The sequence below is a fragment of the Salvelinus alpinus genome, chromosome 21 (genome assembly GCF_045679555.1).
Source record: "Salvelinus alpinus chromosome 21, SLU_Salpinus.1, whole genome shotgun sequence".
In the NCBI taxonomy this organism is placed as follows: Eukaryota; Metazoa; Chordata; class Actinopteri; order Salmoniformes; family Salmonidae; genus Salvelinus; species Salvelinus alpinus.
The window spans coordinates 13,121,638-13,149,018 of record NC_092106.1 but is presented as its reverse complement, the minus strand read 5'-3'; the positions used below and the strand labels follow the sequence as shown (position 1 = coordinate 13,149,018).

General features: G+C 42.9%; 3 protein-coding genes across 5 annotated transcripts; all 3 read left to right on the top strand.

The window, feature by feature from the left end:
* The first annotated feature begins 112 nt into the window (after positions 1 to 112).
* Positions 113 to 8,614, top strand: LOC139547871 (heterogeneous nuclear ribonucleoprotein L-like). Of its 3 annotated transcripts, XM_071357015.1 has the most exons (14): positions 113 to 328; positions 1,687 to 1,805; positions 2,186 to 2,423; positions 2,518 to 2,603; positions 2,902 to 2,998; positions 3,104 to 3,176; positions 6,002 to 6,037; positions 6,494 to 6,565; positions 6,860 to 7,131; positions 7,227 to 7,348; positions 7,495 to 7,696; positions 7,797 to 7,854; positions 7,944 to 8,051; positions 8,160 to 8,614. In XM_071357015.1, exons 1-14 carry the CDS (start codon positions 113 to 115, stop codon positions 8,216 to 8,218), a joined length of 1,758 nt encoding a protein of 585 aa, XP_071213116.1. In that variant the 3' UTR covers positions 8,219 to 8,614. The 3 variants fall into 3 exon arrangements, with proteins under 3 accessions (XP_071213116.1, XP_071213117.1, XP_071213118.1); XM_071357016.1 differs by lacking the exon at positions 6,002 to 6,037; XM_071357017.1 differs by lacking the exons at positions 6,002 to 6,037; positions 6,494 to 6,565.
* Positions 8,615 to 8,759: 145 nt separating this feature from the next.
* Positions 8,760 to 14,599, top strand: ech1 (enoyl CoA hydratase 1, peroxisomal). The gene is made up of 10 exons (XM_071357019.1): positions 8,760 to 9,042; positions 9,569 to 9,737; positions 10,419 to 10,507; positions 10,663 to 10,787; positions 10,898 to 10,946; positions 11,096 to 11,160; positions 12,781 to 12,851; positions 13,005 to 13,076; positions 13,155 to 13,305; positions 13,559 to 14,599. The coding sequence occupies exons 1-10, from the start codon at positions 9,009 to 9,011 to the stop codon at positions 13,661 to 13,663; spliced, it is 930 nt and encodes a 309-aa protein (XP_071213120.1). The 5' UTR covers positions 8,760 to 9,008; the 3' UTR covers positions 13,664 to 14,599.
* Positions 14,600 to 14,836: 237 nt separating this feature from the next.
* Positions 14,837 to 24,586, top strand: LOC139547872 (thymus-specific serine protease-like). Its single transcript, XM_071357018.1, has 12 exons — positions 14,837 to 15,032; positions 16,070 to 16,245; positions 16,738 to 16,837; positions 17,058 to 17,187; positions 17,520 to 17,643; positions 17,772 to 17,849; positions 18,036 to 18,083; positions 18,205 to 18,489; positions 21,071 to 21,212; positions 22,406 to 22,585; positions 23,128 to 23,282; positions 23,587 to 24,586. The coding sequence occupies exons 1-12, from the start codon at positions 14,972 to 14,974 to the stop codon at positions 23,644 to 23,646; spliced, it is 1,539 nt and encodes a 512-aa protein (XP_071213119.1). The 5' UTR covers positions 14,837 to 14,971; the 3' UTR covers positions 23,647 to 24,586.
* The last annotated feature ends 2,795 nt before the right edge of the window (positions 24,587 to 27,381 follow it).

Sequence of the window (27,381 nt, the reverse complement as noted above, 5' to 3'; positions counted from 1 at the left end):
TTTACATTTTTATTTTTACAGATAAGTGCTCAATACAGTAGTAGTGGGTTGATCTCTGACTAGGAGATATTCAGAAAGGCTTGTTTTGTGCATTTTAACTGGTCGTCAGTTGATGATTACATTATTGACGTGCCTTTTAGGCCAATTGGAAACCGTAACGGACTCTTCAAGGCGGGCCCATATGTGTGACTTTTCAGGACTTTCCCGTCCATTTCACACCGTCACCGCTACCAACCTTTTTAACTGGGACAACATGGCTATGGCAGGCCGTTATTACGAAGGCGGCAGGGCAACGAAAAGACTAAAAACCAACGACGGAATGGCAACGGTAAATAATTAATGCTGATTTCATCAGCGTTAACAATAAAATGAATTTAAACGCATGCATTTAAATGTAATCTTTAGTTGTAAATAACAATTTCAGACTCATGACGCGGCGTTACAAAAATTGAGTGCACCCCGTAACGTTAGCTAGCTCGTGCTAGCTTGTTCTCCCGTGTTCCACGATGTTAAACAAAACCACAAGTAATTGTATTGTAGAATAACTTTCGGTTTATTTTATGTTTAACTTAAATTTCCAGTAAACATATCGCTATATAGCTTATTAACTATCTGGCTAACTAGTTCTGTTATTTTTTTCCAACCATTGTCTAGCTAACGTTAACTAGCTAACGTTAGCCTTTTTTTCTTCTTTTTAAATGAATGGGAGTGTGCAATCCAGGCCACGCCATATTTTATGGTAGCTAGCTAGTGGTAGCGTAACGTTATTGCTTTGTTCTAGCCTAGTGGTTTCGTTTTGCCAGGCTCAAACCAACGAACACGAGTTGGTGTTAACTTCGTCTCGGGCCTAACACCCGTGCCAATATATCCAACAAACACCGGCTTCTCGGGCAAAATCACTTAAATAAACCTAACTAGATTCATTATTGACGGGTTCATTGACTTAGCCGGTAACTAACGTTATCTAGCGGGTGAATTAATTTTCTACTTCTCGAATATGCATAACCTTCTGAGACCACGTTCTCGTAATATTACGGATAACAAAATACATTTCCTCATTAATATTCCCAGAATGTTTTGCTGACTAGTTACCCCTATTTCATGACATGTTGGTAGGTAGTTAATATTTCCAGCCAGACTAAACTAAACTCCATGGTGAAGGAAGTTTGATTAACTCCAGCAATGGAGTTTAGTAGAGAGCAGGCTACGTCGATTCGCCAAGGTCAATACTTCAAACCATTTAAATTGAAACGCTTACCTTGTACCTATGTTTGGACTCTGTGGTTACACGCCTTTGTTTGCCGAAATCCATTTTTTTTTTTAAATATAAAACATCAAATACAACCACCGGTTTTCGTTGCGATTCAATTGGCACATGCGCAAACAGTCGGTGGTTGTATTTGATTAACGTTTATTGGGAGTGGATTTCAGAAAACAAAGGCACTTAACTGCAGAGGACACAAGGTAATCGTTTCATAATTGACATTTTTCGAAGTATTGACCATGGACGAATTGATGTAGTCTGTGTTGAATTACACAAAGCTTGGAATCTGCTCAACTCCATTAGTGGAGTTCATAAACTTATTTTACCATGTAGTTGAGTTTATTCAGCTTGCCTCCTGCTATGAGCTGACCAGGAAACATGAGTTTATTGCTTGGATTTAGTTTACCCATTATTTTTTGCAGGAAGGCTATGATGACCCACACAAGACCCTTCCCTCTCCAGTTGTGCATGTGAGGGGCTTGGTGGATGGCATTACAGAAGCTGACCTTGTGGAGGCCCTGCAGGAGTTTGGAGCTATTAGGTGATGAATATGCACATTAATTGACCATCTGCTTTAAAAAAAAATCTCATGACAACTGAGAAATGGCTCAAGCAGAAGCAGACTGGTACCCTGACTACTTCGCTTACAATGCACACATTTCATGGTCCAATTTTGCTCCACGCAAACACAATCCAACCATTTTATAGTTGGGTACTGTTAAACCAGTAATGGCTATCTTTACCTCTGCAGAGCTTCTGTTCTAACACTTCTATAAAACAATTGATTCAACTCGTGTTCCAGATGAGTAGCTATAATACAAGCTGAAACAAAAGCCTGCTCACCCAGAAGCAATCCGGAGGAGCAAAGCAAATAAATAAACTTTTATGCATCCTTTATTAATATAACCTTTTTGTTTACAGCTATGTGGTTGTTATGCCCAAGAAGCGTCAGGCCTTGGTTGAGTATGAGGATTTGAATGGGTCTTGCACTGCTGTGACGTATGCGAATGACAACCAGATCTACATTTCCGGGCACCCAGCCTTTGTCAACTACTCCACCAGCCAGAAGATCTCCCGGCCAGGCGACCCGGACGATTCTAGAAGTGTCAACAATGTGCTACTTCTCACCATCATGAACCCAATCTACCCCGTTACCACGGTAAAGTGCTGGCCACCTTTACCCAACCTGTTGAGTCTGTTGTGCTGTGTACTTCAATATTATTTCTGATCATTTGAATTACTTCTGTCTACAGGATGTGCTCTACACTGTCTGCAATAACTGCGGCCCTGTCCAGAGGATTGTTATCTTTCGGAAGAATGGTGTTCAGGCCATGGTGGAATATCCTTTGCTGCAAAATACATTTTTCTAAATGACGTATTTTGTGAATCAGTTGCATGCCCGCAGGTAAGCCTTAGTGAAACTAAGACTTCTGGAATTTGAAGTTGACATACTGTCTACTTACCAAATCAGGAAACCAGCAGTCTGAAACATGTCATGTTTGTAGCACATGCTGTATGTGATGAGTGATTAACCAGATTTATTTTTACTAGCACAAAGAGACTTGTTGTGTTATGGTGTCTGTGCGATGTACTGTTCTCAGAACTAGTCTGCATGACCTTTCCTTGACTCTCAACACGTTTGATTCAGTGCAGAGTGCACAGAGGGCGAAGGCCTCCCTCAATGGGGCAGACATCTACTCTGGTTGCTGCACACTCAAGATCGAATATGCCAAGGTAGAGGAACATGCACATTCATAGCCCCGAACAGCGTCTAGTGTTCCATGATATGGACTTGAAAAAATGCTTTGCTTTGGAATTAATTTGTATATTCTCCCACAGCCAACTCGTCTCAATGTGTTCAAGAATGACCAGGACACTTGGGACTACACCAACCCCAACCTGAGTGGTCAAGGTAACGCACACAGCCATCTGTGGTCCTTGCTGACACTACCAGCACCCTTACTGCCACTTTGGGGGAGGGAAGGGGGGTTGGATGGTAGACCTTCAGGGGTAATGCCACTGAGCACAGGAAATGCTCCTTTAACCAGATCAATGTTTACAGGGCTGGGTTGGTATCTTTCTCTCCAGCTGTTATATTGGTTTAGCAAATTACAGTTAACTCTTGCATGGGGCTCCATTTCAGTGGCATTATGACTGAAGTGCTGGTGTGGTCTTCTGGTGATGCACCGTCCGTCACACAGCCAGACACGCTAGGTATGCAAGGAGCAGCTGAATGGCCAGATATTCTTCACTAGAGACTACAGTTATTGCTCAAGGCTTTTAGTTGCACACCTAATATAAAACAGGATGCCGCCCTTGCTTGGAACACCCCGGAGTAAACTCCTTAACCTCAACCCAGTGCTATCAGATCTAAAGATATGTGGTCACTAAGGGTACCAAATCAAGGTCCTGCAGCTTTTCTAGTTTGGCGACGACTGACTCGTAGTAAAACTACCTGACGACAGTCATTTGTTACTCATTAAATGTGAGATAAGGAAGTGTTCTAGGATGTTGCTCATAAATCTCGCCACTGATCCATTAATCTCTTACTTTCTTGTCTGAATACCTGCTTGATGGCGTCTCAGCAAAGTCTGCTAGACGGTGATGTTATGCCTGTGTAAAAATATATATTGAGTGCTCTATTGTTTTTGCAATGGCAACCTATCGGATGCACTGCCCATGGATACATCAAGTTGTAAGACTAGACAGTCTGAGCAAAAATACCTTCCTGTTTACCCACTTGAGTCTCTTGTGAAGCTTGCTCTACCAACAGCCAATTGCTCCTTTCATTCCCAGTGCACTCGTCAATGTATAGATCTGTACATCTATACAGGCTACTTTAAGCATTGAACATAAACAGCCACTCTAGCTTCTCGTCGGAACACGTTGGAGCAACACATTTCCATATATGCATCGGAGACACATTGTTGCCGTCATCAACACTACTCCCAACACTACTCCTGCCGTCAACACTACTCTCAACACCACCTCAACCTCCACCGCTCCTACTTCAATAAGGACACATCCACTTTCTGTACCAAACAGAAGGAACACTTAGGACATTGGGGATGGATAGACTGCAAGACCATGGCAGCAGACATGCTTTGATAAACTGACATTTCCCCCCTTCCCCAATCCATCTCCTTCGTGCCGCAACAACATAGCTCCAAAGTCACGAAGACATCCCCTATACCTTTTCTATGGCATGACACATTTTCCATGGGGAGTTTTGGTTGCTGGTACATTGGCACTAAGCTGTGCTTTCCACACCCTCCCAATTTTGAGACCACAGCAAGACATGCCTGACACATTGAAACATGCCATCACCCAGACCTCACCTGCAAGTCATCACCTTACTGTTGACACGGAAGCTTTTTGACTGATACACATCCACAGAAGAACCACCTTATAAAGACAACATCCAGAGACCCGTAGTGACGAGCATGCTCACACAAACACAAAACAGATGAACCATACTGATACAAACCAGTTGCTCAAGACTACACAGCCCTGTCCTGTTCTCTGTACCTGCCTGCCTTTGGTGGTGCAGGTGGTTTTGCTCTCTTGTGCCCTGCTCCTGATGTTTAACACATCAAACACTACTCAAAACCCTCCGCTCCTGTTGCTGCACTGACTCCATAGATGATTCGCACCGTCACTGTCAGGCTGTAGCCAGTCACATGGGAAGGAATACAACAGACAACTGATGAAGACACTACAAACATGAACAAGCATATGCACATTCAGACAGGCCATATTTTTCTCCTCATACATGCATACCTCATGGAGTCGGGTGTTCTGTTTTGCCTCTTTCCCCCCCCTTCCTTTCCTCCCTATACTGTTTTTGCAACATGCATCCCTGTTTAGTTTCTCCATCTTTTTCTGAATGCAGCTCTCTTGTGGAAATTTGACTTTTTTAGTTCCTGTGTAACACCTTCCATGTGACGCAGGTCTGGCAATTTGCGCCTAATGAGGACCCAGGTCTGATATGTTCCAAATGGCTGCTTTGCGGCCTGCCATTGGCAAGGAGTGTGTTCGATAAGGCACTTGGAGAGTGGACCACCAACCACAATGGAAATTGCCACAAAAAAAGGTGGAAATGTTCTTCCAAAGGGGAGTAAAAGATGAAAAGGATTTAAATGAAAACGGAGAGAAGTAATGGACCCACTGCCAAATAACAGCAAATGTCTCCAGCCTCAATCTTTGTCCTTCAATATATCCATGCTGTAAGTAAACTGATCCCCAGTTTGTTACACAACACACATTCCCATTTCTTACACTTGGGATGTCTTCAAAAATATATTGTGATATTGTCCTTTTTTCCCTGTTTTTTTCCTGTATTTATATGGCATTCCACTCCCTCTGTTCTCAGTGCCACCATATTTCAAAGGTGGCCTTGTAGTGCATTCCCTGTGGGCATTTTGTCCTCCGTTGAAGACTTGTCTGAATAAAGCTGGTGTTTGGGTGGCTCTCCACTAGGAGGCTATATGTATTCTTTTCATTTTTCGAGACTTGTAGACAGATTTGAAATGTGCCGCTTTCTTATTTGTATAACCTAGTTACAATATGAAGATAATGGACTGTGAATGCATTGAAATAGTTTACATTGTAGAATGTTGAAACAGTCAAATTTGTCTAATGCGCCAGTGTTTTTCTTAATTTCTCAACTATCCATGTGTAGGTGAGTGTGTTTAATCTGGCCTGAATTTAATGTGTATGAGATGTGTACCTGTACAGATGCAGAAGCTGATGGCAATGGGAGCAATGCTGGAGGTGTGTTTGCAAACTTACGTTGGCTTCATTCTCACCCACCTCATTCTCCCTTCTACCATATGCTAACAGATTTAAAATGGAGGATGTAGCTGGCTTTCAGGATTCTTAGCGTTTAATTCATTCTTAGCTGTTGTAATGACAGTTTGTTTACACTGAATTCAAGATAAAAAAAAAAATGTCACCTTTTGGCATCTGAATACCATGACTGAACCAGTAGATATACAGTACTATAGATTTTTTTTTAAAAATTTAAAAAAAAATGGTCTTGTTGGTGTTATTAATATTCAGTAGTTATTACGCTTAGTGTGCTTTCTCTAGATGTGAGCTATCCTTAATTCTAATTGAACATCCGCTACTGCGCTGCATTGTCATGTCCCCTGTCGTTTCTTGCCAATTTATCTATCGCTCTTCTCTCTTCCCCTTTTTTTCTGCCTCCTGCCTTTATCACCTCCTCAGAAGATGGGAGTGCCAACCCCAACAAGCGTGTGAGGGCGCCGGCTCTGCTGGGAGACCACCCTCCAGAGTACGGTAAGGCTCTTAGGCCCAGGGGGGACACACGTGCTGGCCCTTGTAGTGCTCGCCTCACACTAAATTCCCCTTCGAGGTGCAGATGGTGGGTTAAAAATGGGTACCCCACAGTGGCAGCGAAGTGGTGCGGTATAGTCAATTTTCTTAGCTCACCTGGTAATGGAATGTGCCACCCTTTTATCAAAACCAGATGTTTTTACACATGGTGAGGTTAACCACTTTCTTTGGACATCTATCCTTTGTTCCCATCAAGCTATGTTCCCTGTATGATATTGTGGTCCCTTGTGTTTCTAGCTGGTGGTTACCATGGATACGACGAGAGCGGCTATGGCCCCCCACCACCCCCACATTACAGCGAGGGCCGTCGCATGGGTCCTCCCATGAGGGGACGAGGGGGGGCACACAGCTACGGTGGGGGACCTGGCTACGGCCCTCCCCCTCCACCCCCTGGCGAGTACAGTGCCCACGCAGACTCCCCTGTAGTCATGGTCTACGGTTTGGAGCCTGCCAAGATGAACGCCGACAAAGTGTTTAATGTTTTCTGTCTCTATGGCAATGTGGAGCGGGTAAGTGTGGAGGGAAAGAGGGCAAGCCATTGCAGTAATTTCAATAAGATGCTGCTGGTATTGAGTTGCCCCATGCATCTGATCCCCTACCTCAGGTGAAGTTTATGAAGAGTAAGCCAGGAGCAGCCATGGTGGAGATGGGAGACTGTTACGCTGTGGACCGGGCCATCACTCACCTCAACAACAACTTCCTTTTTGGACAGAAGCTCAGCGTCTGGTGAGATGTTTATCTGAAACGCCTGTTCATTCAGTGCCTTGTCATTTAAAGTTGGTGCTTAATCTTATTTGCTGCCTCTTGCCATAATAAGTGACTGTTCTGTGAGGCTTGTACAAGTTCAGTCTAATGCTCTTCTCCCTTTACAGTGTGTCTAAGCAGCAGGCCATCATGCCCGGTCAGTCTTACGAGCTGGAGGACGGCAGCACCAGCTTCAAGGACTTCCACGGCTCCCGCAACAACCGCTTCACCTCCCCAGAGCAGGCTGCCAAGAACCGCATTCAGCACCCCAGCAATGTCCTGCACTTCTTCAACGCCCAGCCAGACTCATCCGTCGAGATTTTCACTCAGGTGAGTCCCAAAGCACTTCGGGGAACCACTTCATGTATGGAGCAGTGAAATAAAGACCAATATGCCTACAAAAGTAATCAATTGATTGTTTTCTTTTCAGATCTGTGAAGATGTTGGTGTCAAAGCCCCTGCAAATATCAAACTTTTCACAGGAAAGAGTAAGTGTACACTTGAACTTCATTTTGAAACTACGTACTCTTTTGTATGTATGACAGTGGTGCTAAACTGAGTTGGGCTGTCTTATTAGGTGCAGGTCCAGGTGAGCGCAGCTCGTCAGGGCTGTTGGAGTGGGAGTCCATCAACGACGCCATGGAGGCCTTGTCCATGATAAACCACTACCAGATGAAGAACGCAAGTAAGTGTTTGAGATCGAAGCCTATGTATTAAAAAGATCCCTGTTTTATTCAAATGGTGTGGTGATGGCTGTTTTTAGTTTTCTAATCCTTTCTATCTTTCTCTTCAGCTGGCCCGTACCCATACACCCTCAAGCTGTGCTTTTCTACCGCTCAGCATGCAACCTAAATGGCCTACAGGATCATGGATAATGTTCCACAAACTGTCATCCCTACAGTCTTCACCCCTATTTTGACCTTGTGTGTTTTAGGCCGTTAGTGAGTTTGTCCGCAGTCATATCGATTTGTCCTAATTCTTTGATATTGAGCTCATAAAAGCAAGGTGTGTGAGAACTGGTAAATCAGATAATTTGAATTGTTTTTATGCCTGATGGATGAACAAGGAAAGGCTTTTGTATTGTTTCACCTTTTATTACTCTCCCCCTCTTTTTTTTTTATTGCTGCTTACCATTCGTCTGTATTTAGAGGAAGGAGAGTTTCTTTAGTTGTAAGAAATAAAACTCAATTTCAAGTAGTGCATCTTTTGTTACAGCCCTCAATAAATAAACCTCTTTATGCCAGTTAACTTGGTTATTCAGTGAAATGATACTACAAACACAACTATAGTAATAATTATAATTTAGTCATGTATTTGTTCCGTTATTAAACTATTCCGTTCATAAGAGCTAGAAAAGCGACCTTATCTTTCCTCTTTGAACGCATTTTGACTAACTAAATGCTGTAGCTCAGAAATTGTACAAAGCCAGCTAGTCTAGTGGAACTACTCTTGAGATTGTGTTTACAGCATGCGCTCTTTGCTCACAGTAATAGTAAATACCCTTATCTGCTTTCTATACCTTTTGTGCTTGTAGCGTTGAACAACACTACATTTTTACTTGACCGCCAGCTGGTTGCGGCAAGTAGACCGACTGCGCCTTTCATTTGTTTCTTGTTCTCGAGTTTGATTTAGTCGAAGGGCTATGACATTCATTATCAGATCAGCTCTCATGAAAAGTAAGTACATTGTTGTGAGTTTTAGAATGCAGTGCTTTGTCAGCTCTTAAATGTAGCTAACGTTAGCTAAATGTCTATTTTGTAGGTCGCATCCGTTCAACTAACGTTAGCTACTTAGCAAGCTACAGTACTAGCAAACTTAGGTTAGGAAGTAGCAAACGTAATTGGTTAGCGCCATAGAATAATTCGAGACTCGGACCAGAGCTTATAGCTAGCGAGGTAACTTATGTAAAAAATATGTCAACACTTAGCTAGCTGGCTAAGTAACGTTAGCTAGCTAGTAATTACCATCAGCTAACGTAAACCGTGTTTGGTTAGCATCTTGGCTAACTAGGTGAAAGGTGACTACTATGTAACTATTCTGTATAGGAGTGGACAGCAAGGTGGTTTAGTAGGTCGTAGGTCTAAACCGTGCAACTGACTATTAGCGGAAATGTGTTGCGCTCATTCAATATGAATTTGGCTTTGTTGTAATTCATTGTTATTCAATCACCCCTCTCCCTCTCATTTTGGTGCTGATCATCAGACAGGAGTTTATGGCTTCCAGGTCTCGGTGCTGTAAGGGCCATATCCTCTCCGGGGGGCCCCACTCCTCCTTTTACCACCCTGTCTGTCAGTCAACCTGCCACTGCTGTCACTCACATAGAGCTGCACCGGCCAGAGAAACGCAATGCCATGAACAAAGCCTTCTGGAGGTAACACCTGGCCCAAACCAGTGGTGGAAAAAATAACCCAATTATCATACTTGAGTTAAAGTACCTTAATAGAAAATTACTCAAGTAAAAGTCACCTAGTAAAATGTTGGTTTCAAATATTTAAATATTAAAAGTATAAATCATTGCCAACCATACGGAACCATTTTCTTGTTTTTTATTTGTTTATGGATAGCCAGGGGCTCACTCCAACACTCAGACATAATTTACAAACTAAGAATGTGTGTTTAGTGAGTCCACCAGATCAGAGGCAGTAGGGATGACCATGGTGTTCTGTTGAGAAGTGTATTAATTGGACCATTTTCCTGTCCTGCTAGGCATTCAAAATGTAACGAGTACTTTTGGGTGTCAAGGAAAATGTATGGAGTAAAAACATTTTCTTAAGGAATGTAGTGAAATAAAAGTAGTCAAACATATAAATAGTAAAGTACAGCTACCCCAAAAAACTACTTAAGTTGTACATTAAAGTATTTTTACTTAAGTACTTTACACCATTGGCCCAAACACAGCTGAAACTTTCCCGCCTTTCTAATTGTACTTTTGTGTAACTCAGCACTACAGCACTGTGTTCCCTTATGAATTCATGTGCATCCTATATTTCTTTGAAAAAATATATTTTCTTCTCTTAACCCTGTCTTCCACCATCCATCCATCCTCTTTCAGAGAAATGGTGGAGTGCTTTACACAGATAGCTGAGGACCCGGATTGCCGGGTGGTTGTCGTCTCCGGTGCAGGAGAAGTCTTCACAGCTGGTAAGAGAATTATGTTTCCCAAAAGCTTACAATTGTCTCAGGTTGAACTGAGTGCTGCTTATCAATAGGCTGTGCCAACAATACACCAAACATAGCAATATACCAGTAATAAGACCGGTATACTATAACCTCTGTCGCATTTTGACTGTGTGTAGGCATTGACTTGATGGACATGGCCAGTGAAGTCTTGCAGCCTGAAGGGGATGACATGGCCAGGACTTCCTGGAACATGCGACGCATCATCGCCAAGTACCAGGAAACCTTCAGCGTCATTGAACGGGTCTGTATATGAACTTGTGAAATACTTACTCCTGCACAATATGTTAGGGGTTGATAGTGAACAAGTAGGAAAATGCATTCTCTTTCCCACCATCACCTTTCTACTTGTAGTGTCCAAAGCCAGTGGTTGTGGCAGTGCAGGGAGCTTGTGTTGGAGGAGGTGAGTTTTCGTGGTATATTACTGATTTGCTTGTCACCGTGAAGCCTTGCAAAGCTTTCATATATTATTTACAAAATGTGACTGTTTCTTCTCCCGTGAAGGTGTTCTGTAATGGCTTGTCATGTAATAACATGTACGTGTCCTGTTAGGAGTGGATCTGATCACAGCCTGTGATATCCGTCTCTGCACTCAAGATGCCTGGTTTCAGGTGAAGGTAAGTGAGCTTAAATACATCTCCTCAGCCCCAATGACCGTCTCCATGAGGACCAAGGTCCAGGGGACATCTAAAGGTCTTTGCAGACTTTACGTCAGATTCAGCCTTTTTACGATTATCACTTCACACTGCGATCAACCTGGCCAGATTGTACAATTTGCTTCAGTTCTGTCATCACATTCTGCGATTGGTTTGCGAGGCTCCGTCAGCCGACGTAGGATACATCAACTGCAGCGGTGTATTTCATCTCCGCATGTGCCAGCAGCGCAAGCTTCACTATGCTTTTGCCCCGAGCTAAGTGAGTTTTGAAAAACTAAAAGTATTCATCTTAGAAATAGCTTTCACATACAAACTTCATATGTCGAACTCACAATCAAATAAGCTTCCCCAAAATAACATGGCCGCTGTGGTAAAGCACTTATTTTGATTGGCCATTTTGAGCATTTATCAAAATCCAATCAGGTAGCCAGATATCAGATGTCATGTAAACAAGGTTATTATGGAAATCGCTCTTCTTGCACTGCATGAACATTTTTAAATCAAACTATTATATTAATCTGACTATTCACTATTGTAGTATTGTGTGCATACTCAGTGCCGGCCGTGTTCCTATGGGTCAGTCACCAGGATCGGCTCGTAACATCAGCCACACTACACGATAAAGGCCCAAAAATGTGGACACTGCCAGAACTTTGTCGAAGACTACGACCGCACGTATTGGTACTTAATCAGCAGACCTAAACCCTGTCACACTGAACGAGCCAAGACGTAGTGGTACTGAATCAGCAGACCTAGACCCTGTCACACTGAACGAGCCAAGACGTAGTGGTACTGAATCAGCAGACCTAGACCCTGTTACACTGAACGACCCAAGACGTAGTGGTACTGAGTCAGCAGACCTGGACCCTGTTACACTGAACGAGCCAAGACATAGTGGTACTGAATCAGCAGACCTAGACCCTGTCACACTGAACGAGCCAAGACGTAGTGGTACTGAATCAGCAGACCTAGACCCTGTCACACTGAACGAGCCAAGACGTAGTGGTACTGAATCAGCAGACCTAGACCCTGTTACACTGAACGAGCCAAGGTGTAGTGGTACTGAATCAGCAGACCTAGACCCTGTTACACTGAACGAGCCAAGGCGTAGTGGTACTGAATCAGCAGACCTAGACCCTGTTACACTGAACGAGCCAAGGTGTAGTGGTACTGAATCAGCAGACCTAGACCCTGTTACACTGAACGAGCCAAGGCGTAGTGGTACTGAATCAGCAGACCTAGACCCTGTTACACTGAACGAGCCAACATATAGTGGTACTGAATCAGCAGACCTAGACCCTGTCACACTCAATGAGCCAAGACGTCCAACCATCATTTATGACCTAAGAATTTGCCCATGACGTGGACATTTTGTCTGGGACGGCAAAATCGTGGCATAAGACAGCTAAAATCGTGCAGTCTACAAAGGCTGTAACTGGTATCTGTTTTCATTCATGTGTTTTCTGTAGCAACCACCAGTGGGACTCTCATAGTGAAGAAAAGGCAGAATGATAAGAAAAATGTACTAGTTAATCCTGCTTTGTATCTCTGAGTGATGTGAAAGGTCTGCCTTTCTTACAGGAAGTAGATATTGGCCTAGCAGCTGACGTTGGAACTCTACAGCGCCTACCTAAAGTAATTGGGAGCCGGAGGTAAGAGCAAGCATTTGATATGCGTTCATTACACCATAATGCTGCGTGGTAGTCCCTCAGCTTGCATTCATAAACCAAGGAACACTGAGTGCTTCCCTGTATTGTTCTGAAGAGAGATCCCTTATCATATGTATCATCTTCTTTCCTCTCCAGCCTGGTGAATGAGTTGGCTCTGACAGCGAGGAAGATGTACGCCGATGAGGCCAAAGAAAGTGGATTAGTCAGGTATGAAAACAACGTGTGCGTGTATTTGTTGTGTATGTGTGTTGGTTTTGGGTACTCATACACTCTTTTCCTGTGTAGCCGTGTATTTCCGGACAAGGAGGCGATGTTGGCTGGAGCTCTTGAGATGGCAGGGGAGATAGCAGGCCGCAGCCCTGTGGCTGTCCAGGGAACCAAGGTCAACCTGATCTACTCCAGAGACCACAGTGTGGCAGAGGGCCTGAACTACATGGTGAGGCTCAGTACTACAATGATGCTCACAACATCACACACGTCACCGTGGCAACAACATAGGCTATCAAGAACACAACCCAGTATAGATAACGATGTCTCGTAAACAAATGTAGTGTTCTGATAAGGTGGGTGGGATTTTTAAAAAGTAGATGTCATTGGAAGTCCAAAATCTGAAATGTAAAAATAAATAAAAATGAGAATGAATTACACAATGAGGCTGAGAGTTCAGTCTGTCTCTCTCCTGTCTTCAGGCAACGTGGAACATGAGCATGCTGCAGACGGAGGATGTCATGAAGTCAGCTGCAGCCGCCATGGAGAAGAAGAGTCCTAAAACAATAACTTTCTCCAAGCTCTGAAGCTGAGGAGCAGAAAGAGGCTGAAGTGCAGCTTTTCTTAGCCGAGGAGGAATGGATGGAGGGCCGGTGTAGAAAGTTAAATTAAAGAGATTATCTACTTACCCTGAGTCAGATGAACTAGTGGATACAATTTGTATGTCTCTGCGTCCAGTATTAAGGAAGTTCGAGGTAGTTTTGGGCACTAGCGATAGCTTACATTAACATTAGTGCTGGAAGTCTTTGCTGTACCCGAACACTTCCAATGTTTGCACTCTAGCATGCTAGCTGTACCTGAACACTTCCAGTGTTTGCACTCTAGCATGCTAGCTGTACCTGAACACTTCCCGTGTTTGCACTCTAGCATGCTAGCTGTACCTGAACACTTCCAGTGTTTGCACTCTAGCATGCTAGCTGTACCTGAACACTTCCCGTGTTTGCACTCTAGCATGCTAGCTGTACCTGAACACTTCCAGTGTTTGCACTCTAGCATGCTAGCTGTACCTGAACACTTCCAGTGTTTGCACTCTAGCATGCTAGCTGTACCTGAACACTTCCAGTGTTTGCACTAAGCTAGTTAATGTTGGCTCGCAAAACTACCTCGTAACTTCCTTCATACTGGACGCAGAGACATGCAAATAGTATCCACGAGTTCATCCGTCTCTGGGTAGGTTGATAAAATGCCAAAATGACCAACTATCCATTTAAGCTAATATGAAAAGTACTTATTTCGCCTCCTGCAGATGCATATGTTTGTGTGTTGGTGCCTTGCTGTCAGTCAGAATCACCAAAGCAGAGCTGTCTGTAAACTGTAAAGAGTTAGTGGCCTCTCTCTTGCTAGCTCCACATGCAGGATTCAGGTTGGGTACTCTACCAACCAGCATCACACTTTTGTAAATCTATAAAAATGATTGCATCATAAAAACTTGTATTTTAATTTTTTATAAAAGATGAACTGAGCCTAAGGTTCCTGTTTCAACATGTTAAGTGTTAGTGCTGAGTTTTAGGCTTTGTGCATACAATTCAATACCTAAATGTGAAGTGTATGCATCTTTCACCAAGCCAATGCCCATAGTGTCGTTCTAGTTTGGACCACTGCCACCGTTGGAGGAGATATGCCTATTGCCCAGACTCACTTGCTGCGTCTTGATTACGCTCAACTGGCGACTTGTTTACTATAAATACCCACAGTGGGCATCAGGGGAGCCCGGGTGGACTAAAAACGTTGGTCACGCCTTAAAAGCAAGCGTTCTCCTCGCATTGAGACGGCAAGGTTGTCTGACCATAGTGTAGACCTATATCAGTAAAGAGGTCGTAGTTGGAGGCCTGAAGATGCTTCTGTCTCCCATCCGTTGTATCATCCTTCTTCTCCTTGTGAACTTCGTCTATTCTGGTACGTTAACGATCCATAATGAACTGATCATTTAAAAAAATACTCAAATGATAAAATGAGGTAGGGCAGAGTTGGGTAGGTTGAGCCACCCTTGTTCCTAGGAAACGATACACAAAATTAATAATTTGACCAAATATGCAGTAAGAGGTCATTTCTGAAGGAAGAAAACGCATGGTAAAAAAGTGGTAAACAAGTTTCGTTCAAAAACTGTTTTTCGTCAAGTTAATTTAATGTGTTAGAGGTTTCATGATGCTTGTAATGAAACAAAAGTAGATCATTTTAATATTGTCCTATACATCAGTTGGGGTTTCTAAGCTCCGATATGAGGTTTTATACCTAGCATGAAAGTACATGTATCTGTATCATGTATCTGTGTGGGCTGATATAATATACACTTTGATTGTATATAATTTTAATTATTGAGGTGAATCCATAAAATTGTGGTATTCATAGAAATGAAATTGGCTAATCTAGAAGCTATATTTATATAGTTATGTGAAATTGGCTGCTTAAAAATTGAGCACCTTCTATAGCAATAAAAGTTTATTCTGTTCCTAACTAATACATGGTTTATTAACACTAAGTATGTATTGAATTATAATACAACCCATGAAAAATAAAATAAACATGGGCTTGGCTGTCGGGTATGAATTAGACCGATAAGGTTGTGGCAGAGGGTTATAACTTATCAGCAAAAGCCATGTGCTGAGACCATCAGGAATAAATACAAAATTGTATCCAATCCAAAAAGATGTATGTGACACGTTTAGATAGCCCTTTTTGTAGAACGAAATGTGAGAGATAATTGTCGAAATTGTTAAGGAGTTGCATATGCGCACATTCAGATGTTCAAGTCTAAGGAGGCTCTCGTGGTTTGACCAACAAATACGTGCGTAATTTAGGTCCATATGTGACTTTACGCGCAACTACAAACGATTGAGCTTCTCGTATTATCTCTATAATTGCCCGTCCTGTATTCCTGTCGTTCTTGCTGTGCACAGTGCATTGGATTTCATATCACATTTGACATTTCATAGGACGAGTTCTGAGGAAGATCAAGGAGCACGTGCGTAAAATCCAGTATGAGAAAGCGAAGAAGAATGTGCTGATGAGCGCAGTCAACGGGCATAAACCCATGAGCCAAGTGAGAGACGGGAAAATTCACCAACCCCTGAACCACTTCGACAGTCAAAACGATGAAACATTTCCTCAGGTGACCCACCACCGATACGTGCACCTACAGTGAGGTCCAAATGTATTTTTGGTTGTTTTGGCTCTGTACTCCAGCACTTTGTATTTTAAATGATACAATGACCATGAGTTCAACGTGCAGACTGTCAGCTTTAATGTGAGGGTATTTTCATCCATATAGCGTGACAGCACTTTTTGTACGTCGTTCCCCCATTTTAGGGAACCAAAAGTATGAGGACAAATTCACTTATATGTGTATTGGAGTATTCAAATGTTTAGTATTTGGTGCCATATTCCTAGCGCGCAATGACGTCAGCTTGTGACTACAAACTTGTTGGATGCGTTTGCAGTTTGATTTGGTTTGGTTTCAGAGAATTTGGTGCCAAATAGAAATTAATGGATAAATAATGTATTGTGTCATTTTGGAGTCACTTTTATTGTAAATGTTTAGAAATTTGCAGCTCCCCCCCCCTCTCTTGTTCTCTTGCTTCCTTTCACCCTCTCTCTCTCTCAGAGGTTTTTCGTGAATGAAGCCTATTGGGAGCGTCCTCATGGCCCAGTGTTCCTGTTCATCGGAGGGGAGGGCCCCATCTCTGAGTTCAATGTGCTGGCAGGTACACACAAAGCTCCCCCGTCACGCTCTTAAGTAATATGAAAAGAAAATGGAAATGCATTGACACGATAAGTTAGGCTTACATAGGTGTTATGAATTTGATACTTGTATTTAGTTACAAGTCAATGCCTGTTCTTTGTTTTTTGTGTCGTTGATACCTCAACCAACTCTTAACCTCCCCCTATTTTTCCTCTCCGCTCCTGCTTTGTGTGTATCTGTAGGCCACCATGTGGACATGGCTGAGGAGCACGGGGCCCTGCTTGTGGCCCTGGAGCATCGTTTCTATGGCGAGAGCATCAACGAAGATGGCCTGGAGACTGAGAACCTGGGAGACCTGTCCAGCCAGCAGGCGTGAGTACTGGTGGGAAGAGGGAGTCAATGTGTTGACGTTGAATCAATGTGGAAAACTGATTGGATTTGCAAAACGTCATCAACGTGTGGGTATTTCGTATTTTTAATTAACCCAACTTTGAACCTAAATCCAACGGCAAGGTGCCATTTTTGGTTGATTTCAAGTTGAATTCACATTAGTTGACAACTCAACCAAATGTAAATCAAAACTAGACGTTGAACTGATGTCTGTGCCCAGTGTGTTGCTACTTGATGTCGGCAGAGAGCTTTTGAGTGGGCTTGAATTGGGCAGACATTGAATTGCATTTTCTCTGCCATCTCTTGGATTCCAGTCTTGCCGACGTCGCAGAATTCCATCAATACATCAGCGATCGCTTTGACCTCTCTGACAAGAATACCTGGATCAGCTTTGGAGGTTCCTATGCTGGGGCCTTGTCTGCCTGGCTCAGGGGAAAGGTACAGTAGAGATAAAACAACACTGTCTATATTTATACTTATGACTGGACAGCAGTGTTACTGTATGCTGGTCTACTCTATTCCATGGTAATAATACTAAATAATGTTCTCTGTTCCTGCTCTTCCAGTTCCCTCACCTGGTCTACGGTGCTGTGGCCTCCTCTGCTCCTGTCAAAGCCAAACTGGACTTCTCCACCTTCAACAAAGTAAAGATCTCATCATTAGTATTAATTGTAGTAGTGGTAGTAGTAGTTGTAGTAGTGGTGGTAGTTGCAGTAGTAGTAGACAAACTAGTAACTGTGGCACTATTTATAGTGTTAATAGCATGGTAGATGTGATGTTCAGCTGTACAGACCACGGTGAAAACATACCCTGGTGGTGCTCTCTTCCAGGTGGTGGGTCTGAGCCTTGCGGACGAGGACGTTGGAGGTTCAGATAAGGTATGACAGCATTTACAGTAGATGTGGGTGCTTGACATCATGTGTTGGAGTGTCTGACTGTATGAGTCTCCTACTGTGGGATTTGACTCTCTCTGTCACTGTCTCTCTCTCTCTCCTCCAGTGTGTGGGGGACATCTGGGAGGCCTTTGCTGCCGTGGAGGCCGCCCTGTTTGCAGGGAATGCCACTGAGGTGGGGAAGGACTTTGAGTGCTGTGAGATCCCTGAGGATCTGGAGGACCAGATCGAGCTCATGCAGAGCCTGGCCGACATCGTCATGGGAACCGTGGAGTACAACGAGGAGGGGGGAATCCTGACTATTGAGGAGATATGTAAAATAATGACCAATGAGACAGAGACCTACGATTCGGAGACTGAGGCATACGACCGGCTGATCAAGCTGGTGCAGGTATGAGGTGTATTGTGTGTGTACACACACCACACACACACACACACACACACACACACACACACACCAAAAAAAAAAATCATTGATTAACCAGCAGAGGGCTGTATTGATCTACAGTTGTGCATCGCCTTGACTGATCTATTCAAATTGTATTTGTCACATGCGCTGAATACAACAGGTGTAGTACACCTTCCCGTGAAATATTTACTTACAGGCCCCTCACCAACAATGCAGTTAAAGAAATAGAGTTAAGAAAATATTTACTAAATAAAGTAAAAAAGTAAACACAATAAAATTACATAACAAAAACTAAGCTATATACAAGGGGTACCGGTACTGAGTCAGTTTGCGTGTGGGTATCTGTCTCATAGCTTGGGGGTAGAAGCTGTTAAGGAGCATTTTGGACCTAGACTTGGCGCTCCGGTACCGCTTGCCGTGCGGTAGCAGAGAGAACAGTCTATGACTTGGGTGACTGGAGTCTTTTACAATTTTTTGGGCCTTCCTCTGACACCGCCTAGTGTACAGGTCCTCGATGGCAGGAAGCTTTGCCCTAGTGATGTATTGGCCATACGCACTACCCTCTGTAGCGCCCTACGGTCGGATGCCGAGCAGTTGCCATACGAGGCAGGGATGCTCTCGATGGTGCAGCTGTAGAACTTCTTGACGATCTGGGGACCCATGCCAAGTCTTTTCAGTCTCCTGAGGGGGAAAAGCTGTTGTCGTGCCCTCTTCACAACTGTCTTGGTGTGTTTGCACCATGATAGTTTGTTGTTGATATGGACACCAAAGAACTTGAAACTCTCGACCTGCTCCACTACAGCCCCGTTGATGTTAATGGGGGCCTGTTCGGCCTTCCTTTTCCTGTAGTCCACGATCATCTCCTTTGTCTTGCTCACATTAAGGTAGTGGTTGTTGTCCTAGAGGCGAAAGAAACGCACACCTATTTAGGCGAGGTGTTGGCTAGCGGAGTTGAACACTTGAAAAATTAAAGGAGAGCCGCACACTCTAGGAGCTCAGATACAATAATTTAATAACCTACGTTTCGACAGACAAGCTGTCTTCATCAGGGTATAATGACAAACACTGCGGGTCACTAGTTTATATAGTGTCAAAGGACACACACAGGTGTCTGTAATCATGGCCGGTTGTTTCCTGATATCATTGGTTAATCTTCAGATATCAAAATAACAAACCAAAAACATGGATAGCATATGATCATAGATACAATTTGGCTGCATAGCCCTACAAACATTTACAATAGCAAAATCACAATAATCACAAGAATGGCTTCAGATCAAAGTCTACGTTGAGAACGAAGGGAGCAAGCGTCTTTAAATTAAAGATTCAGACAGCCTCTCGTTTTAACAATAAATTGTCGAGGTCACCCCCTCTCCTAGGGAGGGTGACAAGTTCGATGCCGATATAACGTAGGGACGAAATCGAGTGGTTTGCTTCCAAAAAGTGGGCTGTAACTGGGTAAGTCAAGTTTTTGCACCTAATGGTGCTACGATGCTCCGAGATTCATACTTTTAATTTGCGCTTTATTTTACCCACATAATTTTTTAACACAAGGACAAGTTATAAGATAAATAACTGCCTTAGTGGATCACGTGATAACACCTTTAATTGGGATCTGTTTCCCTGTTTGGGGGTGTTTGAAGGATCTACATTTATAAGTACCATTGCATTGAGCACAGCCATTACACTTGTACTTTCCGTCCAGTAGGGGCGCAAATAGACGTTGTGCAGGGATATATTGGGGTGGTAAATCAGAGTTTACCAGTTCATCTCTGAGATTTCTGACCCACTAGAACACGATCAAGGGAAGGTCTGAAAACACATTACCGAGACTATCATCGGCTCTTAGAATGTGCCAATGTTTGTGAACGATTCCCATAATTTGTTCAGAGCACTTTGAATAGCAGGTAGTTAGAACGCAAGAATGCTTCTTTTTGCGAGACTGTCCTTGACAAAGATCATGTCTCGGTTTGTTTTGAATTTTCTCAATGGCAGTATTAATCTAACCATTTTTGTACCCCCTCTCTTTGAATTTTCTTTGCGTCTCAGCCATATTTCTGTCGAAACCTGATTTGTTTTTTGCAAATTGCAAGTGGTTGTTGTCCTGGGACCACACTGCCAGGTCTCTGACCTCCTCCCTATAGGCTGTCTCATCGTTGTCGGTGATCAGGCCTACCACTGTTGTGTCGTCAGCAACCTTAATGATGGTGTTGGAGTCATGTTTGGCCATGCAGTCGTGGGTGAACAAGGAGTACAGGAGGGGACTAAGCACGCACCCCGGAGGAGCCCCGGTGTTGTGGATCAGCGTGGCAGATGTGTTGTTACCTACCCTTACCACCTGGGGACGGCCCATCAGAAAGTCCAGGATCCAGTTGCAGAGGGAGGTGTTTAGTCCCAGGGTCCTTAGCTTAGTGATGAGCTTCGTGGGACTATGGTGTTGAACGCTGTAGTCAATGAACAGCATTCTCACATAGGTGTTCCTTTTGTCCAGGTGGGAAATGGCAGTGTGGAGCGTGATTGTAGAACAGTCAGGGAACACTGTTACTGTGTGTGTTTGTATTAGATCTACCGGGCCACAGGCGAGGAGCCCTGTCTGGATGCGTCCCACAAGCAGACCATCGAGGACCTGAGTGACACCAATCTGGACTCTGCCTACAATGGAGAGAGACAGTGGTACTACCAGACCTGCACCGAGTTTGGCTTCTGTGAGTACCGCTCCACCACACAACACTGTCACTCCTAGAGGAGATACATTGGGGTACGAAATGATTCACACCCTTGATAAAGATGAGCAATAATGACTGTAAAAAATACATCATTCAAATACTGAGCTACATTATATTGTATGCAAAAAAAATTGGGAAATTATATTATTTTATACTAAAACAATTTTATACTAGAACAACAAAGAGATTTTGTTTAAGAAGTAATAATTGTTTTTCTCTATAACAGGTAGGACATTATTATAAACATTATTTACACCCCTAAAGATTCCTGTAAAAAAAGTAGTCAAAAGTTTAGTATTTGGTTGCATATTCCTAGCATGCAATGACTACATCAAGTTTGTGACTCTAAAAACATGTTGGATGCATTTGCAGTTAGTTTTGGTTGTGTTTCAGATTATTTTGTGCCCAATAGAAATGAATGGTTAATAATGTATTGTGTCATTTTGGAGCCACTTTATTGTAAATAAGAATGTTTTGAAACACTTCTACAGTAATCTGGATGCTACCATGGTTACGGATAATCCTGAATGAATCCTGAATCCAGAATGAATCTGTAATCATGTTAGCATCCAGATTACTGTAGAAGTTAAGGAATATGGGACCAAATACTAACCTTTTGACTATTTAATTCATAAGAATCTTTAGGGGTGTGAATATTTTTGACCACTACCTTTGAGAGAAAAAATGACTTTTTAAACATCTTTCTCTGATCAATAGCATTAGTATAATCATATATAATTTCCCATTTTTTTGAGCATACAATGTAGCTCAGTATTTGAATAATTTATTTTATACAGTCATTATTGCTCATCTTTATCAAGGGTGTCAATAATTTCGGGCTCCACTGTACATTTACCAAACTTACGTTCCCACAGAGAAGCAAGGTGTTTGTTTCAATCAGTGAGTTGAGTGCTCACAGCACTGGAGGGTAAAAAAACAAAAAACAGTCCAGACTCCAGAGTTAATTTCCCCCTAAGCAGCACATTTATAAGCCAAATGCATTAACACTAGCTGTGCAAAGCTCCCACTCTTTGGTACAGTATCACTCATTATGGGATCTGTATTATTGTATGCCCATAGCCACTCAGCTGTATCTTACATTACAGAAATAGAATTCAATAGGAATTCATTGTATTTCTATGGCTTACCTCATCATTGTTTTGTTGTGACAGTCCAGACGTGTGAGGACGCCAGCTGTCCCTTCTCCCGCATGTTGACCCTGCAGGCTCAGACTGACCTGTGTCCTGAGGTGTTCAACATCCCCCAGCACAGTCTGCCCGGACACATCGCCTTCACCAATAAGTACTATGGAGGAGACCACCCCGACACTGACAGGGTGCTCTATGTCAATGGTGAGCAGAGACTTCACAGATAGATACAGTAGATAGGCGATGCCTAACCAGCTGCACAACTGAATGCATTCAGCCGAAATGTGTCTTCCGCGTTTAACCCAACCCCTCTGAATCAGAGGTTATCGGCGCCCGGGGAGCAGTTGTTGTTTGAAGGCAGAATGGCTTGGGGATCCGAACCAAGCGACCTTTCGGTTACTGGCCCAACCACCGGATAGATGGATAGATGGATAGATAGATAGATGGAGGTTTAAACCATTACCTCTCAGTACATCATAGTGTAATTTATACCCACTGGCAGTGAATCAATGTGCTGTGTCTATGTGAGTGATTGTGTGACAGCAGAGGTGGTTGGTGGGATGAGGACGGGCTCAAAGTAATGGCTGGAATGGAATCAATGGAATGGTATCAAACATATGGAAACCACATGATTGACCAGCCATTACAATGAGCCCATCCTCCTATAACTCCTCCCACCAACCTCCTCTGTGTGACAGTGAGTATATGACCTGTCCCTCTGGTCTGTGACCTGTGACCTCTGTCAGGTGACATTGACCCCTGGCGTGAGCTCAGCGTTCTGGAAGAGGACTTGGACAAGGAGGACAAAGACATGGCCATCCTCATCAAGGGCACCTCCCACTGTGCCGACATGAACCCCGGCGGCGCTGCAGACCGCCCCGCCCTGAAGCAGGCCCGCAAAGTACGGCACACGGCAGGCTAGACAACACTAAGTTGATGTAACTGAGAGAGACTCTGACTGTGAGCTTTGGTGGCACATGAAGAGTAATGTGTGCTTCAGAACTGTATGTCTCGATTGAACACTTTGGGCCGGTTTCCCAGAAACAAAAAAGCATGGTCAATGGTCAATAGCTTGTTAGTCCAAGACTAAACTAAATCTGTGTCCAGGAAACTGCCCCATTGTCTATCTCTTATGTCATTAGTGAATATTATTTTTAAACTTCTCTTCCCCTCATCCTGATCTGTCTTTTCTCTCTGGTTGTCAGGCCATTGAGAGGAAAGTTGCCAAGTGGCTGAAGGAAGCTGCCTGGAAGCTTGTGGGCTGATGGACCCAACGACAGGTCACCTGATCATCTGACCGTCCTGACCATCACTCAGCCAATCAAGCTTTGGGCAGTGAATCACATGCTGCTGTGGACTGAGCCCCTCTCTTCATGTTTCTCCCCATGGGTCAGGTCCTCTAAGGTGGTGTTCTTCTGGTTTTTTTCTAACATTCTTCTAGTGTTTTTCCTATGGTTTTTCCTGGTGTTTTCCTAACGTTTTTCCTGGTGTTTTCCTAACGTTTTTCCTGGTGTTTTTCCTGGTGTTTATCCTATTGTTTTTCTAGTGTTTTCCTAACGTTTTTCTAGCATTCTTCTAGTTTTTACGTTTGTGGTTTTCTAACGTTTTAGTGTTTTTCCTAACGTTTTTCTAGTGTTTTTCTAGCGTTCTTCTACTTTTTACGTTTGTGGTTTTCTAACGTTTTTCTAACTTTTTAGTGTTTTTCCTAACGTTTTTCTAGTGTTTTTCTAGCGTTCTTCTACTTTTTACGTTTGTGGTTTTCTAACGTTTTTCTAACTTTTTAGTGTTTTTCCTAACGTTTTTCTAGTGTTTATCTCCTGTTTTTCTAGTGTTTTTATAGCGTGCTTGAATTTACTCCAGTATATAAGTTATAGATTTATATTTTAATAGACAGTTTTAGTAATTTTGGGAAACACTTATAATGCTGTACACAGTATTTAAGTTTCCTAACTACGTACTAGTAGCGTATAGCTAACCAGAGAGTCTCAGTATAAGACGACTTTAACATTATGGAGTGTTCTAAGGTTTACAGAATGTTCACACATGCATTTTCCTTTGTCTGGATTCAGTGAAGTTATCTCAGATAATACATTATCTGAATGTGTTTGATAAACCTTTGTAGCTTGTGTGGATCTTTATAGGAGGAGTTCATTTGATTTAATCCTGCGAGTTGGAAAAGTATCATCAATAAAAGTTTGCTGATAATCTGGTGTCTGTTTTCTGTGGATTGTGGGATATTGTTGTTGACTGAAATTCATTTTAAGAGATATTTTACCCCCAAACTATTTTTTGTATTTTGTTCATTAGCCCACTGTTACTACAATCCCAGAAGAATGTGCATGTCAGCAGTCGAGTTTCAGTACAGAGCAAAAACTGTGATGATGCAAATTATATTCAAATGACTAAATACTCAAAGATAGTTCTTGACTAAAATATCACATTTTTTTAACTGTTTAAATCTTTAATCTCAGCAGGGGGCGCTAATGCTATGCCCAGTCAATGGCACATTTCCAGTTTATAAAACTCTGAAGACTATTGTGTGTTTGAGTTTGTTTACATGCATGTTTGTGTGGTCTTCATGAATATATTAACATAAACAATATATGTGCCAGCATATTGAGGTATTTAGCACAATGTGTGTTTTTGTGTATGTTTAATTATCTTTGCACTTTGAGTGTGTGGGTGTCTGATCTGTTTGTGTGTTGATCCTGTCATCCGTGCACGCAAAATAGTGTGTGTGTGTGTGTGTGTATGTATGTGTTATTTTTTGTGTGCATCATTGAGTTGGTGCAGATACTGTGTGTGTGTGTGTGTGTGTGTGTGTGTGTGTGTGTTACAAGAGAGGTGAGCAAGAGCCAGTTGTCCCAAGGCCATCTGTTACCCCGTGGGGTGGAGGGGTGGTGATGGTCCTGCTGCTCAGGCCTGCCCCTCGCTGATTGATGATCTCCACTCCCCCGGATTCGACCAGGTCACGACCGCCCACTACTGACCACCCCACAGAGAGAGCTCAATCACACACACACGCACACACGCACTCATGCACACAACTCCTGTTAGTGATAATACACTACAGTTTATTTTACTAGGACACACACACATAATAACACATACACTCTCAGATACACTCTCGGTACTGTACTTCCATGCACACATATTCACATTCAAACACACACAGACCGTCTTGAGCAGTTACACAGCAGTCCATTTCCCACAGTACCCAACCGCATGGAGCCCCTCAATGTTTACATACACATACAGTGTGGCTTAGGTTCACTCACACCCCAACATGCTCCTTCTTGCTTGTCTCTCTCTGGTGGATGTTTGAATTATACCCAGGTTGTGGGGTATGATAAGGCCTTTACTACTTCCCGTTCTGGGACTGAGTACACACGAGGACTAGCCAGGTGGCTCAGTATGCTTTTCTCCATGTCGTGCATATATTCCTGTTTGAATGAAAAGCACACATTCTCCAACATGGAGAGAGAGAGTGACCACATTAGAGACACATATTTCCCACAGAACACACAAAGAATTTGAAAACAAATCAAACATTGATGAACTCCCATATCTGTTGGGTGAAATACCGCAGTGTGCAATCACAGCAGCAGGATGTGTGGCCCGTTGCCATGACAAAAGGGCAACCAGAGGAGCACAAAAAATGTAAATACCACCCATATTTATATCTTTATTTTTCCTTTCATACTTCATCTACTTGCACATTGTTACAACACTGTACATAGCGAATAATATATTTTAAATGTCTATATTCTTTAAAACTTTTGTGAGTGTAATGTTCCTCTTGTTTACTTCTCTTTTGTTTATTGTCTCTTCCATTTGCTTTGGCAATGTAAACATACATTTCCCATGTCAATAAAGCCTTTTGAATTGAATTGAATTGAGTGAGAGACCAACCTTCTGAGATTCATTAACATTACTATATCACATTCTATACATCTATACTAGTATAGGCCTACACCAAATATGATCAAATCAAATGTTATTTGTCACATGTGCCAAATACAACACCTTACACCTTACAGTGAAATGCTTACATACAAGCCCTTAACCAACAATCCAGTTTTAAGAAAAATACCTACAAAAAAATAAAATAAAAGTAACAAATAATTAAGGAGCAGCAGTAAAATAACAATAACGAGGCTAAATACAGGGGGTACCGGTACAGAGTCACTGTGCTTTTAGGCCTTCTGACCAATATTCCTCATATCTACAGCGCCGGCAGGTTTTTTCCAAGCTCTTTTATCACCAATGTTACGTTATGTATTTATTATACACACACAAACACACACACACACAGACGCAATCACGGTATCAGCAAGCACTGACAGTGCGACAGGGAATGCTTTTTCTCTCATTCCCTCCCGTCTTCTCCCTCCCCCTCGCCTGTTCCCTTGATCAATGAGTAAGTTCCAGAGTCCGTTTTATTAATCAGAGCCTATCGGCTATCTGTCTCCCACAACAACCAATCACAGCGGCCCGACAGCTGGCCCATGACAAATTGAGCTGGGGGGGCGGGGCGAGATGCACTTTATCTGATCTTAGTCAGGTCACAGCACATCTGCACTTACAGTTGATTCAAGATGATGATTGAAAACGCACACACTAGTGCACAGACAAGTGCACGCTCAACCACCTATAAGAGCACACATGCACACGCATGCATGCACGCAGTTGGACACAAAGGGACACAGCACACACATTAACTCACGTACATTAGGTGCTTGCATAAAGGAACGTCCATGTATGTAGCTGTAAAGGGACGTTTTACCAGTTTGCTAGTTTGCATTCCAACGCATTCTCTAATGTTGGTGTTGACACGTTCTACTTGAAAAATGAATCTGCCACTTGAGGAAGAACTGATAAATGATTCCATGTTCAGCTTGTCTGTTGTTAGGGGTAAACAAACCATGGTCTGTTTCCATGCTGACAGTTCTGAAAACATTCTCAAACAAACACAGACAGACAGATAAACAGATAGACGT